Source organism: Capra hircus, chromosome 1 (genome assembly GCF_001704415.2).
Source record: "Capra hircus breed San Clemente chromosome 1, ASM170441v1, whole genome shotgun sequence".
Lineage (NCBI taxonomy): Eukaryota > Metazoa > Chordata > Mammalia > Artiodactyla > Bovidae > Capra > Capra hircus.
This window is the reverse complement of record NC_030808.1, coordinates 63,785,037-63,801,451: the sequence shown is the minus strand read 5'-3', so window position 1 is coordinate 63,801,451 and position 16,415 is coordinate 63,785,037. Positions and strand designations below refer to the sequence as shown.

At 46.4% G+C, this 16,415-nt stretch overlaps 1 protein-coding gene across 1 annotated transcript in view; it reads right to left on the bottom strand.

Annotated features, from left to right (window-relative positions):
* The window catches only part of ARHGAP31 (Rho GTPase activating protein 31), a 121,643-nt gene extending 110,441 nt beyond the window's left edge, over window positions 1–11,202 (bottom strand). The window contains exon 1 of the mRNA XM_005674953.3: window positions 10,860–11,202. Within this exon, the coding sequence (XP_005675010.1) occupies window positions 10,860–10,959 (100 nt within the window). The 5' untranslated portion in view covers window positions 10,960–11,202. The remainder of the gene's footprint in view (window positions 1–10,859) is intronic.

Sequence of the window (16,415 nt, the reverse complement as noted above, 5' to 3'; positions counted from 1 at the left end):
ACTCTTTATAGTGTCCTAATAGTGCAGTAAAATTTGACCAATATTTTTAAACTTTTTGATTAAAATTTTAATTAAATTTTAAATGAAATTAAACTTTAAAAGTAAACACTACAATTTTAGTCAAACTTAATGCCAGGTAGAGTTTGAGTATCATTGCCAGAGCCTTAAAAAGAGCGGTCCAGAACTCTTTAACCCAGAATTCACAACTCACACTCTTCCCTGCCACCTGCCTCCAGAACAGCTCCCCCATTCCTTTCTGAAATAAAGTTGACTTTAGGGGCAGTAAAAAAAAAAAAATGGGGGAACTGAAGAAACCACATCTTGTTTGACAGTCAGGTTTGGGTGAGGGAATACAGATTACTCAGTGGGTATGTTCAGCTGCAGGCTCTGTGCCCAGGGTCCAACAGCTAAATGCAGCTCCCAAGAGCCCCTGAGTGGGGTCTGTGTCCTCAGCTCTGAGCCAGATTCAGAGCCCTGCACCCAGCTTTTGCTTTTCCAGAAAGCAAAATGGCTTCTCTTCACTAACAACAGGCCCATACTCTAGCTGTTAGCCAAACAAAGGCTTTCCCAAATATGGACCCAAGAAAGCATGTGCACTTTGAAGGCCACAATGCAGCTTAAATAGCTAAAACTTATTAAAAAGAAAGCCAACAATCGACGCCAAAAAGCGTGAGTCTTAAAGAACAGAACAGTAAGACAAAAGCCAGAAAGAGGAACAAAAATATGCATTGTAGGGGAGGGGCGAGCAGGGAGGTGTAGATTTATATGGAAGAGTTGACATCATTGTTTCCCAATAATACTCAGCATGCAGGAAACAGATGGGAAAGCAGTGGTGGAAGGGGCTACTTATGGTAACAGGGCATGCTCTCTCTTTAGAATCCTGCCATTTGGAACCTACATGTTTGACTTTGAAAAACTGGGGATGCCAGCAGTTTTAGTAAAGTCGAACTAAATCCTACTGAACTTATCACCTTGACAGTGCATGGGTAAATGAACTCTGCATATCAGACAGATTTCCTGCCAGCATAACTGCAGCGGTGTGGGTCCAGAGGAGACAAAGCCGTGGAAAGGGAATTGAATGTCAGACAGACGTGATTTGAGTTCTGGTTCTCCCAATTCCTAGCTTGGTGATGTTAGGCAAGTTGCTTCACTTCTCAGAGTTGGTGTTCATATATAAAATGGGGGAAGGTGAGTTCCCTGGTGGCTGAATGGTTAGGATTCCGAGCTTTCACTGCCATGGCCAGGGTTCAGTCTGGTTGGGGAACCTAGATCCCACTAGCTGCATGGCTCAGCCAAAAAATAAAAAGATAAAATGGAGAACAAAACAAGAACTTTGGCACACAGTGGGGAGAGACTGAGGTTACACATTTATGCCATACTGTTTGATTAGGCAGGAAGCATAATTAGAGTGGTCAGTTAACATTATGAGTTTTCCCTTTAAACAGAATTTTCCATTCCCCTGCTCTTGGGCAGGGCACAGACACAGCCAAACCAGCTGCCATGCTTGTGATCAGCCATAGCGCCTTCTCCTGATGGTAGATCACTCGCTGCCCCTGAAGGCAGCTTGACCCCCCCAGCCAGGATCTCCCCTTACAAGCCTGGCCTTCAGAAGTCACTCTCAACTACCTTTCCCACAGTTTCACCATCTTCTCCCCCAGGGCTCAGGAGGGTGTGACCAATTACAAGTATCAGGCGAAGCCATGCGGCTTCCTGTCTGCAGAAACCAACCCGCTCTATCTCCCCACATCTCCGTCATTCCTCACCGGTCAGATGATGTTTATTGTTTTATTGATTTTTTTTCCCCTTACAAACAACCCACTCATAGTTTTCTTTCACTCAGCTGCCTTGCATGTTAACATCTCCTCTTGCACCTTCTGTAAAGCCCTCATTTCATTTTCAGTATTTTTTTTTGTGGGTAAAAATTTTTTTAATTTATTTTAATTGGAGGATAATTACTTTACAATATTGTGATAATAACAATACATCAACATGAATCAGCCACAGGTATACACGTGTCCCCCCATCCTGAACCCCCCTCCCACCTCCCTCCCTACCCTATCCTTCTGGGTTGTCCCAGAGTACCTGCTTTGGGTGCCTTGCTTCATGCATCAAACTTGGACTGGTCATCTATTTTACATGTCATAATATACATGTTTCAATGCTATTCTCTCCAATCATATCCCATTGAGTCCAAAAAGTCTGTTCTTTACATCCTCCGTAATTTCCGTCTTACACAACCCTTTAGGCTGAGAGCAACTTGAGAGCATCTTTGTGAACCCCAGAGCGTCTAGCATATTAGAGTCCCATTAAATATTTGTTGCATTGAATTGAAAGCCCCATATAAGATGGCTTCTGAATAAAAACATGAAAAGAGCTAGGGAAAGAAATATGCATAACTACACAAATTAGCTCAGTTCTTGAAGCTACAGATTTGTAGTTTGCCAGCCTGCTGCTTTATATGTCAAAAAGTTTTCCGCTGTCTATAAAGCAAGAGCTGGTATAAGCTGCTTTTGGGGAGGGTGACCTCCCCCCCTCCCTCTGGGGGTAGTGGTGAGGGGGCCCCCAGAGGCATACTGGCCATGGGCATCATACTGGCCAGCATCAAGTCACGGGCATGGCCCCAAGGCCCGATGTGCATCAGCCACGCTTGAACTAGAACAGAGTGCCTGAGACTCGATCCCACAAACTCAGTTGGTTCTGAGACCCCACCAAGAAGGTGGTTCATATCAATGAGTGACTGGCAAGGCATTAGGGAAAGGTGATGTTTCCGGGGCGCCCTGTGCAAAGCCTGGGTCTGTTTCTATCTGCGAGGAGCTTTGCGCCCTTGTGAGGAACCTTGGACAGTCTTGGATTCCTTATATTCCAGCAGCACGGCAGCCACGGCCCAGGTCCTGAGCTTCCTAGGAGGGCTCTCCCTCTGGCTTCCTGAGGAGGAAACCAAACATCAGCGGTGTGCTGGCCTCGGGGAGGCCAGCGAGCTCCTCAGTCTGCATGAGCTGCCCGATGCCCCCACCTTTAGCAGAGCTCACGGCCTTGTAAACACAAAGCCCGTGAGAAAACAGGGTAACGAGGAGAATAAGGACTAAACTGGGTGCCTCTGAGTCTCAGGCAAGGGCTGTTCCAAGAAGGAAGGAGGACCGTGGCGGCAGTGGTCAGGGAGGGGCCTGGGAGGAAAAGGTGGGGCCTGGCTGGACTTGAAAGCAAGTAGGTAGGGGTGTATTATTACTATTGCAGACCTAGGCTGGGGGAATAACAATGCAAGTGAGAAAAGGCCACTTTTCGGAGTTTTTTTTTTTTTTTTCGGACAAAACTATGACATAAATGTCAAATTATGAAATATGCTATTTTGGGAAATTGTGTTTGTGCCTAAGACCATGCGTGGCTTTGGGAGTCAGACAGATCTTGATTTAAATTCTGCTTTTGTTATCTCAATAATCTTGGCAAGTGATTTAACCTCTCAGTTTTCTCCGCTATTAAAAGGGGGAAAATGTCCCAATTCGTACAGATTTCGAAAATATTACTTTGTATGTATCAAGTGACTGGCACATAGTAAACAAACAATGCAGATTGTAATTCTACTAATAAAAATAACAAGTAGCTGTGATTTGGGGCTCAGCTTTCATTTCCGGGTTTCTTCTCTCCTTCCTCTTCCTCCTTTTAGAAGCCTAACATTCTCATCTTTCTCTATCAAAAAGCTGCTCTTAAAAATCTAGCACCAGTATCTATTCTCTTCTGAATTGAAATCAGCATGTTTCCTCAGGGATCCTTTATTTTAAGCCTGACCTAAAATTGCATCGGGGGCAGTGGGGGGGGGGGGGCAGTGCAGATTAGAGGGACAAGGTGGGGATGCGATTTAGATGGCCTAAGTTCTATCAGGCTGTGGCCCCACCTTAATTAGTACTCAAGGATGGTCCTTTGAGGGAGAAACACCAAAACTCATTAAACTGACAAGTGACAATTGTAGGAGCATAAAAAAGAAACAGAAGATCAGGTGGGACATGCACCCGCAAGTAAAAAGAAAATTAACTGTAAGTGTGATGATGAGTTGGAAAGAAAATGCCACCTTGGCTTCAATACAGGACAAGCAATAAGAAAAAACAAAACAGAAAACCAAAAGAGCAAGCATAGCCATGTTCCTGGGCCTCAAGACTGGTGTCAAGGAACCACACAGAGGGAAGTGGAGTCCTGAGACCAGGGATGGGGTAGGGAGGTACCACTCACCCTGAGCAGCCTGCTCTGGAGGAAGCCCCAGGGAGTAAGGATGGGTTGTTCTGGAGGAAGCACCAAGAAGTCCCAACCTGAGGGTCTATGGGTACTTTGTTCCAGACATTTTTAGCTGCAATATCTAATGAAAAGGAGCTGAGTGTCACCTCTCATCCCCAGATGGAATCCTGGGCCTCTAACCCGTCTTCCTCTTGCACCCTCTGCCACAAAATCCCAGGAACTTTCTGCAGTGAGGTGACTCCTGGGGACGACTGGTCCTCAACAAGTGATTCAGAACTGCCTTGGTCGCTCAGCTTCTGGAATTTATGTGTTTTTCCCCAGGCCCCACTCCCACAGAAGAAAGTTTCCAGGACAGCCCACAGATGCCTAATGGACTAAGGGGGGAAAGAAAAAGAATGCATCAAAAACCATAGCTCTAATGGCACTGGGGAAATAATCCACCACCCACAGCATCATCTATGGGAAAATGTGTTTCTAGTTTCAACCTGTTTCCCTCTGCCCCAGCAGATGGTCCACTGGGCTCCAGGGCAGGTCTGGGGCAACAGGACCAAGGGTTTCCTTAACTGTCTAAAGGCCTAGGTCTCCTGAGGTTAGAAGGCATCTAGGCAGCTGCCAGTGGGGGTAATGGGATGGAGGAAGGGCAAGGCTATGCCTGTGGTCAAGGGGCTCTTGGCAGAGGTCTAGACAGTGGGCAGGAGGGAGGGATGTACGTAGGTGGAATGGCTGTTTCCATCCTCTGGGTGGGTTGTTTGCCACATCCAGACCATACACAGTTACTTACAGTTTGGCTTCACGCTGTCAGTTAGTTTGCTTCAGGTTTAAAAGCCTTAATTCTCCTCTTTTAGTTCTTCCTGTTTCACTGTGAGAGCCCAGATTTGGGGATACCTCTCCAAACGCAAGCCCAGGAGGTGGCTGTTCTGTCTCCACAAGCTCCACCTCCAGGACTGGACTTCTCTTTCAGTCCCCTGCAGGTCTGGGAGTGACAGGGTATCTTTCTCAGATCTTTCTCAGGGCCCTATAGTTTCAGGTTGACGTTTTGCTCCCCCACCACTGGGGCTCTGGGAAATCCCTCTGTGACTCTTCGCTTAGTGGAGCAACCAATCTGCTTCCTGTCCCTCTTGGTAATTAACTAACCCATGTGAAAGTGAAGTGAAAGTCGCTCAGTCGTGTCTGACTCTGCGACCCCATGAACTATTCTCTAGGCCAGAATACCGGAGTGGGTAGCCTATCCCTTTTCCAGCGGATCTTCCTGACCCAGGAATTGAAGCGGGGTCTCCTGCATTGCAGGCAGATTCTTTACCAGACCACATCATTTATTTGTTTCATGGGAGCCCTTATGCATTCATTCGGTCATGGCATAGATAGTATGTGGTTATTTTAGGGCACACTCACAATGTTATGACGACAATAGCTACATTTGTTGTTGTTGTTGTTGTTGTTTAGTTGCTCAGTCACGTCATGGACTGCAGTCTGCCAGGCTCCTTCATCCATGGGATTTCCCAGGCAGGAATACCGGGGTGGATTGCCATTTCCTTCTCCATGGTATCATCCCGACCCAGGGATCGAACCTGAGTCTCCTGCATTGACAGGCAGATTCTCCACCACTGAGCCACCAGGGAAGCTACATTTAGAGCTTACCTTATGCATGCCCTCTTCTAAGTGCTTTGCTTGTAGTAACTCATTTCTCTTCACATCAGTCCCCTTATCCCCATTTCACAAACGAGGAAAGGGAGAGCCAGAGGGGGTAAGTAGCCTGCTCCACAGTCACTCAGCTGGGAACAGCGAAAGTCTGGATTCTGCTCCAGACAGCATGCTTCCAGAACTCCTAATGGAAGCCCCCAGCAGGGGGCACCTGACTAGGGAGGATCAAGGAAGGTTTCCAGAAGCAGCTAAGACCCAAAGGATGGACAGTCAGCTAGGGAAGGTGTGATAATGATGTGCCAGGCAAGACGCTGGGAAGAAAACCACTAAGCCAACGGAATACCCTTGCCCTGGTTCTCCATTCAGTGGTAAATCTTCTATTGAACAGAAAAACATTCACCTTCCTTGCTCAGACTTTGTCCTGTTTATGTTTGGGTTTCTTGTCTGTTTAATCGAAGATAAGAGCTTTTGCATTTTCTCCTTCAGTTATAACAACTAACTTCAAAGCCATTGGTTTCTGAAAGTTTGTTTACATCCCTTAGACTGTAAATTTCTTGAGTCTGAGGTGTCTGTTTCTTTCTCTTCCACCATACCTCTACAGCACCTTATAGCTGTTTGTTAAATAAGTGAATGAACAAAGTAAGAGAATGACTTAGCCTAAGAAGTACACTTAGAATAACTACACCTCAAAGTTCTCATTGCCTTATCCTTGTTCTTTGAGGTACTAGGGCCATCTTACTCTCGTCAAGCTTGAAAATTTTATTTGGTAATGGGTGTTTATTTATTCATTATGAACCTTCTAGAATTCCTCAAATCAAATACACACACATACACATTGTTGTTGTTTAGTCACTAGGTTGTGTCCGTCTCTTTGCAACCCCATGGACTGCAGCACACCAGGCTTCCCTGTTTTTTACTATCTCCTAGAGTTTGTTCAAACTCACGTCCATTAAATCGGTACATATTCTTTTTCAACGTGATAAGAACTTGAAAAAACCTTCATGAACAATGTTCTTATCAAACACTCAGAGGGCACCTTCTGAATAGTCAAGGCTGATTATCCAGAGACTAAATGATCTGTAAATCCCTGCACTATAAGCAGTGGTTCTCAACTTTTCCTGCAGAAGAATCATCTAGGAAGCTTTTAAAACATACCCATGCACCAAGAGATCCTGATTTAATTGTTCTGAGAGGAGGCCCAGACATCAACTTTTCTTAAGGCTCCCCACATGGTTCTGTTGTGCTGCCATCATGGCAAACCACCACCCCGACAGTGGTTACCCAGGAGTGAGTCAGATGGCAGAGACTGTTGGGGAGAGTGAGGAAGCCCTCAGCTCTGAGAGTGCAACCAGAATAGAGACAGAATAGAAGACAGCTTTCCTGTAATGCTCTCTAACTGGTCCCTTGACTCCTTGCCCCAATGTTTCCAGGCACTGTGAGAAGACCCAAGGCACTCGGCCCAGAGGGGAGAGGTAGGAAATGCTCTTGGATGCGTGCTGGTCTCACAGGGCTTCGCCCACAGCCTTTCAACTGCAGGCGATACGATGCTGTGGTTTTCATGACATAGCTGCAAGCAAGGGTCTTCTTAGTCAGTGGTCAAAAAGAAGAAAAAGAAAACGACTGTTTTCAGCATCAGCAGTGAGGAAGGGATGATCTATTCCAGACAGGAAGAGAATATTATCTGGTTCCCAGGGGAGAGCTGGGGGTTGGGGCAGCAGCCACTGTGCTGGAGGGTAAGTGAGAGAAAAGCTGGCCAGGTTGCCCAGGAGCAACTTCACCCCATTCTTGGGTGTTCTCACCAGGCTGGAGAAAAGTGGCCGTAGAAGCAAAAGGGGGAAGTTGGCCATTTGCATCAGCTCTGTCTGCAGCTGGGGACAGTCAACAGCAGGATCTGAACCTGGCATCTGTGTGGATGCCCACAGAAACTGTACACAGGACATTATCTGTGTGTGTCTCTGTGAGTGTTTCCTAAGAAAAGGTTTCTGTTTTTCATCAGCCTCCTAAAGATTAAAGACGAAACTGGCCCCAAGCAACATCTGCTCAAAGATGAACACCTATTTGTCACCTAAACATCTTGCCCCATCAGATTTGTTTAACTGAATGCAGCAGGACTCAGCTACTGCAAATTGCAAAGGTGAATGACATTTTTCCTCTCTGCTCAGTCCAGGGGTGTAAATTCCCCATGTTCAGGTGACCTGAGAACATTTAACTGTCACCAACCACCTTTGTCTTGTACCCTAGCTCAGAGATTTCCCTCCCTCCCCCCAACGACACAGGGGTTTTCTTGGATCCCCCACATCTCTGTTCTTCCCATCTCTCCTGTGCACCCAGACCTGAATCCATTTTTTCTGTCTCATTCCATCCTTGACCTCCAAAGTTTGAGGAACTGTGATGTTAGTTTTGGGGCTCCCAGGTGGTGCTAGTGCTAAAGAACCCACCTACCAGTGCAAGAGACAGAGGAGACTGGGGTTCGATCCCTGAGTTGGGAAGAACCTCTGGAGGAGAGAATGGCAACCCACTCCAGTATTCTTACCTGACGAATCCCATGGACAGAGGAGCCTGGCGGGCTGACCACTGGTTCGCCTAGAGTCTGATACAACTGAAGTGACTTAGCATGCACAATGTTAATTTCGTGACAGCCTTCTAGATCCTAGTTACCTGTCACCCTCAGTATTCTGGGCTGAACTTCCAAGGTCATGGGCAAAGGAACACTGCCTAAGTCAGTTTTTCCTCCCTGGAGGCCGACCAATGCATGTTTCAGAACAGTCATGAGGAGGACACATTGTTTTAGAGAAAACAATTAGCCTCCACGCTATTTATTGATGCTACCCTCTAAAGAAAATGACACAACTGCCTAACTAGTTCTAGATATGAGAGAGAAGAAATCCTAATTATTCTCATTTTACATAAGCGCTTATTAGGCAAGCCTAATTCCTATGTGGCACAATAATGGTGGGTCATTAAGTGGGTCAGTTTCCTTCTCTTTCAAAGCTGAACTTTATTCAGGTATGTCAGCCTTGAAAGCTTGCTGATTCTGGGGCAGGACTGTCTGCTTTCAATTTAGGGGGAAAAAAAATCATTAGAGGAGAATGTTGGCCTAGACAAGGAAGCCAAGGAGGGGAAAGGAGCCAAGTGGGCCAGAGACCTCTGCACCCTTCATGACTGACTGTATGACCTTAGGCAGGTCAGTTTACCTCTCTGGGCTTCCCCCCTTCTCCCCAGGGCAGGATGCACTGGGTACTGGTTTTAACATCTTTTTTCTTTAAGCAGTATCCCCCTCTATCCCCCCCCCCAACAAAACATATATGAAAACTCAAAATATAAATCAAGTGAAAGAGGAACTGTTTAAGGCTGCCTTTGAGGTGTCTTCACAGAACCCTGGGATTCTTTGCTTATCCTAGGATCTGTGACATGGTCAGAACAGGGCAGGGCTAAGAAGCACCTCCATGTACCTCTTAGCTTTGGAGTGAGGGCCCAGAGTTTAACATCCACTTGGTGGGAACATTCATAAGTGAACCCGGACAAGACCCTGAAGTCCCCCTGCTGAAAACAGGTGGAGGAAAACATTTCATTCTGAACGCCTGATGGTAGTGGTTAAGATGCATACTTGGAGTTCTCAAAAAAAAAAAAAATCAATTCAAGGATGTTATTTCAAATCTACCTCTCTAGATTGCTGGATGGGATTAAATGAACTGACTCCGTTGTGTCCCAGTTTTAAAAGAGGCAGTTTTGAAACCTGTGGTCCCTCAAGCTGTAAAATACTAAGCCATTCATTTGTTCAAAAGACACGGCAGCCTCTGAACTCAAGAATACCACAGGAATATCACACCACTGCAAATTACTAGGTGGTGCTGAGGCTTAAAAAAAAAAATAGAAACAAAAGCACTACTCTGTTTTTGAGACGCACATTTGATATGAGCTAATCAAATAGTTTTTGAGATTACTTTCCTGGAGGCAGAATTATTCTGCCCAGCTAGCCCTTCAGTTTCCCCCCTTTGTTGTATCTATCTATGTATAAACACAAGGCCCATATAGTGGATTTTTTTCTTCTCTCATTTAAGTTTCTGAAGACAAGGCCTTTTTGTCATGGATAAATGCAGGGCCAGTTAACCTTACAAAAGGAGTCATTTAATGCTCAATTTCCCCAACTTTCCTATGATTAAAAACTTCTAACCTCAAATGCCATTACTCTGTTTTAGATTGTTTTCTTTCACCCTCCCCCCAACAAATATTTAAATTGTCTCTACTCTGGAGGATTCCTTTTTCTCCAATCTGACCTTAAAAACAGAGAGGCTCTCCTATTCTCTTACATGCCCTAAACTATTTTAAAATCAAGGCCCTCTGACCTTTTCACAACACTCTTCTTGTCTGACACACCAAATGCTCCTCTGAGAGCCCAGAGGAGGTAAAGGGTCTGAAGCGTTGGGAAGGGGGAGGGAGGGATGTACTATATATTTGGCATCAGTTCAGAAATTCAGAAAATGTTTGTGCAACCACTCCCCCAGCCAGGATCCACCGCACCCCCTGCCTTCCAGCACATTAATAAAAAAAGATGTGAGCGGACGAAATTGGAGAGCCCTGGAGGGACACCTAAGGCGGTCATAATTATGTGCCCAGAGAAATCCACCGAACAGCATCCCTCAGGTCCAGCCCTCATCCTTCCCCTCCGACACCCAAGTTTTGGGAGCAGGACCTCTCACGCCCTCACCCGCACCCCCCAGAGTAGCCGGTCAGACGTGCGGCAGCACCGCCCATTAACGGCTCATGGGACACAAACGGAGGGAGTGACATAACCTCTGCACGTCGGGGTGGCAGCGTTATGCACCTTAAGAATCATATATGTTTTCTGTTTAAAAAAAGTACCACGAGTGCACAGGCCTGGAATACATTAACTTGTGAAATGAATGCAACACGCCCTGCGAGAGTCTCCCTCTCTCGCTCCGAAACAAAAAGAAGCGGTGGGGGGTGGGGGGAAGGGGGAGAAGGCACTTTACCATCCTGTCCTGAGCTCTCCAGATACTCCGTCAGGTCACAGCCGAAGGCGCTGGCGGCTCCCTTTCGTTTCAGCTTCTGCTTGGCACCCTTGTTCTTCATGAGTTAGTCCCAAAGAGGTTGCCCCTCCGTCTCGCCCTCCCCTCTCTGCTTGGCACCGCGCCTACGATGGTCTCCGGGGCGAGGTTAGATCAGTGGCTGCGGCGCGGCGCTGGGGGCCGCATGGGCGTGGGGAAGAGCCTGGGCCCCGGGGCAGCGCGCATGGAGCCCGCGGGGCGCGGAGCCCGGCGCGGGCGCGGAGCCTGAACTCCACGGCGCGCTCCTCCAGGGCCGCGGTGCCGCAGGCCGTGCGGAGCTGGCAGCGGCGGCGGGCCGGCGCGCTGGGAGTGCCACTTCCTCACTTGGAGTCCCCGGGACTTTCACGGCCTCCCGCGGTGTCTTCTTCGGGTGTTTTCCTCTCCTTCGGAGGGAGGGCGAGCTCTCCGGAGTCCGCCTTCTCGAAGCCCGGGGAGTGGCCGAGAGCGCAGGGCAGCCGGCGGCGGCGAGGGGCGCGGAGACCGCCCGGGGGGGGCTGCCGTGGGTCCTCCGCCCGGCGCGCGCTGTCCAGTCTTCAGACGGCTTGGGTAGGACGAAAACCCAGCATCCTGTCTCTCTCGCCCGCCCTCACGCCTTCCTTTTTTCCTGTCTTACAAATCCTAGGATCATCCAGCTCAGGAAATGCTGGAAGGAAGTTAGCTAGGGAGGGGGGCGGAGGGTGGAAATTTTTGGCAGCTCCGCTCTGGTGTGTGTATGGAGCCGGAGGAAGTAGGTGGGTGGGTTGAGGAGGACCGGGTGGGGGAGAGAACGCGCTCTTAGGAGAGCTGCTCGGCGGCTCTGGAGATAACTGGGCGGCTCGGAGGAAATCGCCGCGCTCCTAGGAGCACCCGCAGCCCGAACCGCCCGCTTCCTGCCCCACCGACGGCTCTTTGAAGACGCCAGAGGAGGCGCGCTGGCTTTCTGGTTGGATGGGGCTAGGTGGGACTGAAAAAAAATGTCCTGCCTTGTTTTTATCTTCATTGTCATCATCTCTTTGACACTTTCTATTTCGGTGCCTGTCTCCTCCTACATAAACACTTAAAGAGTAATGACAGAAACAAAGACAGGGATTCCAGCGGAGAAACCTGACGGAAAGCGGTTTTCCGCCTGCCACTCCCAGCCTCCTCTGCCGGCGCCCAGGTACCCCCAACCCAGCTAAGTCCCTCCCAAGCGGACGGAGGCATGGAGGCAGGCTGTCGCTTTGCAACCACTGCTGAGGAAATCAGATTTCTGGTTAGAGATTCAGGCATACCACACACACACACACACACACACACACACACACACACACACACAGGCGTTATTGCAAAGGTTGCTAAATGGAAGTGATTTTGGGGGGCAGTCTCGGATTTAAGGTGACTCAGATATTCTAACCTAATATGGAGAAAGCAGTCTCCCAGGTTATTTCATAATTTGTCTCACGGTTTCAGGAGGGCATGTGTTTTCTTCTCTATTTAATTTGAAATTATTTGACCTCTGTGTACTCAGCACACAGTAAGCACTTAAATTCTTATTATTTAACCATCTGAGGATTAGATTAGATTTCCTGTGTAAATTCAAATCCATATATAGACTTGAAGGGTAGGGACATTCATACAGCTCAGAAGGCTGGAAAAAGTTTAGGTATAGTATTTTAGTTACTGGATCCCATTACAGTCTCTTATCTTCCTATGTATCACCAAGACAGTTTATGAACTTTGACCCTTGACCTTCTCTCTTTGTCAGAGCTTACAATTGATAGATAGCCTGCCTGCCAAATCTGGCCCACAGATGTGTTTGGTTTAGCACATGCCATGTTTTAAAGTTTTAAAAAGTTAATCGCCAACATTAAAGAGTTAATATTTTTCACATATGAGATCTGGATTTCTGGCTTCCCCTGCAGAAATTGAAGATCTGGTAACATCAAAAGTGCATTCCCACATAGCAAGAACTGCCGATGCCAAGCTCTATCAACCCCCATGGACCACCACCTTGTTTAGAGACATCAGTTGTCCAGTTTGAAAGCCCACCATGGCCTGTCGTCCCCACTTTGCACCTGCCTGGCCTCTGGAGCCACTGGAGTTTGCGCCCCAAGCTCTGTGTGTGATCTTTCCTTCCATTTTCCATCAACCTCTCAGTGACACCAGCACTGCGCCAGTCATCTTGATGAGACATCTTCAAGTAACCACTGACTCATTTCTCTCTTTCTGCCCCCACCTTCAGTCTAATCCCGGCCCAGACTGATGAGTGCTTCAAAATGCCTGTCCTCTGGGCTTCTTCCTTCCAGGCCCATTCAGGGAGGACCGTTCACTCCTAAATTGTTAGAATAACTCCTAGTGGGGTTTGCTGAGTGTGGTCTCTTTCCACTTCATCCTGTGCACTAAAGGCCTGTTGAATCTTCCTGAACTGTTGGTGTTGTCCTTTGCCTGCTTTGCTCAAAATTTTTCAATGACTCCCTGTTTTCTTTTTCTAGGACAGCAGTTTCTAAGCTTCTTGTAAGCTACTTGGAGAATATTTGGTAGGGTATTTAATATAATGACTTGTTCCTTTATTTATAGAGAAGCATCTCCACATGAGACTATAATTATTACTATTAATATTTATTTAGGAGTTTACTGTATCAAAGACCTCTATATCTGACCTACAGTGCATTTTATCATCTTGGCAGCAAAGGAGAGATGCTGAAGGGTTGTTCTTTTCCTGTGTCCAGCCCCTAAACACAAGTTTGGAATAAATTGTCAAGTCCTGTGAATTATCTTTCTATAGGTTTTTAAATATTCTGTTTAACTTTTTATGTTGAAATAATTTCAGCTTATAAAAAATTCTACAAGAAAATAGTCAAAGAATTCCTATATACCTTCATTCAGCTTTCCCAAATATTAGTGTCATACAACCAGAGTCTAAAATTAGGAAATTTATATTGATACAGTAATATTGACTAATCAGTGGACCTTAATCAATATCAATTAATTTTTAATTGCATAATATTTTTTATTAAATATGATCTTTCTGACAGTAAAGTTCACCAGTTAAATAAACAGTAATTTACAAATAATTCTAAAAAACTTCCCATGATATGTACCAGATCCCATTAAGCACCATCAAACCCAGCAGGTGTAGGTAGTCACAAAACAAGTTTTCCTAGATGAACCATAAAGCTAATGACTGACTCAGCCCAAAGATTCTCCTGTGCTTTACTGAGGACTCACCAGAGGGACTCCACAAGCACAGAATTTTCCTTCTGGAACAGCCTGAGACCTTTCCACCCCTGCTTCATGATAAGCTGGGTTTGCGGATTGTTTAGGATTCAGGGTCAAGGTAATACTGAGCACTGGACAAGGCATCCATTATGTCTGGACCAACAGAACAAAACCTATTTGAAATGTGTACACGGTGAGTCTCTGTCTCTGTTTGATAGCTCTTAACTGTCTAGGCCTCATGGTGGGAAGAACTCACAATTTATCAAGTTGGATAATGAAGCTACATGGTGACAGGCTGACCCAGGGAGCTAGAAAGTCATCCTCTCCCCATTTGCTCTCTCCCCAGTGGTGAGTAAGCCCTGTGATAGGTGCTGAATTTACGTCTAGCCCTTGTCCTGGACATTCTCTATGTTTCTTTCTCTTCCCATTGTTCTTTTCCCCCTTCCTTACTCTAAGATATGTAGCTTTTTCTGGGTCTGTGGAAGGAAGTCAGATTTGGGTTCCAGTGGGTTTTTCCACTGGACTAAGGATTTCCCAGAAAGCAAGTTACAAGGAGACAGTGTAGGACTGTTAACAGGAGGACTAATTAAGCTATTTGGTGATAATACAAATTATGCTCTTAGCAGATTATCATGATGTAAAAAGCACTTTGCTCACATATAACTCCCAAGGAAGAGTTCTGTCCTTCTCTATGATTTATCTTGGGCTTCCCAGGTGGCACAATGGTAAAGAATCCACCTGCCAATGCAGGAGATGCAAGAGACGTGGGTTTGATCCCTGGGTTACAGTCCACGGGGTTGCAAAGAGTTGGACACATCTGAGTGGCTGAGCACTTGTGATTTATCTTATCTGCAGTTGGTTAAGACTGATGCTTATCAAACTGTGCCATCAGCTTCTTTGACTCACCAAGTGAGGAAGCAATCTTCTATGCTGTATATAAATAGATGAAGAAGACTGAAAGTATTAGAAGATTTTAAAAAATTGAAGTCTAGTTGATTTACAGTGTTGTCTTAGCTGTACAGCAGACTAATTCAGTTATACATACACACATTCTTTTTTAAGATTCTTTTCCATTATGGTATATCACAGGATCTTGAATATAGTTCCCTGTGTTGCACAGTAGGACCTTGTAGTTTTTCATTATTTATATAAGAGTTTGCATCTGCTAATCCCAAACTCCCACTCCATCCCTCCCCCACCCCACCCAGTACTGGAAGATTTTAATGTCACCTGTGATTTAGCCTTTCTTTTACCCAGGTGGCCCATGAAACTAGAGTTGTGTATTCAGTTACTCAGTTGTGTCCAACTCCTTGCAAGCCCATGGACTGTAGCCCACCAGGCTCCTCTGTCCGTAGGATTTTCCAGGCAAGAATACTGGAGTGGGTTGGCATTTCCTTCTCCAGGGGGAAAAAAAAACTAAAAGTTAGAAATCAGCAATTTTAGAGCTCTCCCTCCTATCCTCATGCTCGACCAATTAAATAGTCATATAATTCCTTGTTCATGGGCTGTGGTTAATATGCTCTGAATTCTTTGTTCTAGGGTATAAGTGTTAGCTCATCCTTCTTCTAGGTACATTTTCTCTCCCACTTTCTTCTCCCCCTTTCCAGGTTAAGGATGCTAGCATTGGGACTTCCCTGGCAGTCCACTGGCAGTCCTTGCTTCCAGTTCAAGGAGCACAGGTCCCACCCCGGGTCACGGAACTAAGGTCTTGCATGCCATGCAGCACAGCCACAAATAAATAATGAAAAATAAAGATGCTAGTGTTGTCATGACTGTTGGGTGTGTGAGCTAAATTGTGCCCCCTCCATGTTCATATGTTGAAGTCCCAATCCCTAGTCCCTCAGAATCTGACTGTATTTGGAGATAGGGCATTTAAAGATTTTCAGTTCAGTTCAGTCGCTCAGTCGTGTCCGACTCTTTGCGACCCCATGAATCGCAGCATGCCATCACCAACTCCCGGAGTTCACTCAAACCCATGTCCATCGCGTCGGTGACGCCATCCAACCATCCCATCCTCTGTCGTCCCCTTCTCCTTCTGCCCACAATCTTTCTCAGCATCAGGGTCTTTTCCAGTGAGTCAACTCTTCACATGAGGTGGCCAAAATGTTGGAGTTTCAGCTTCAACATCAGTCCTTCCAATGAACACCCAGGACTAATCTCCTTTAGGATCAACTGGTTGGATCTCCTTGCAGTCCAAGGGATTCTCAAGAGTCTTCTCCAACACCACAGTTCAAAAGCATTGATTCTTCGGTGCTCAGCTTTCTTTATAGTCCAACTCTCACATCCATACATGACCACTGGAAA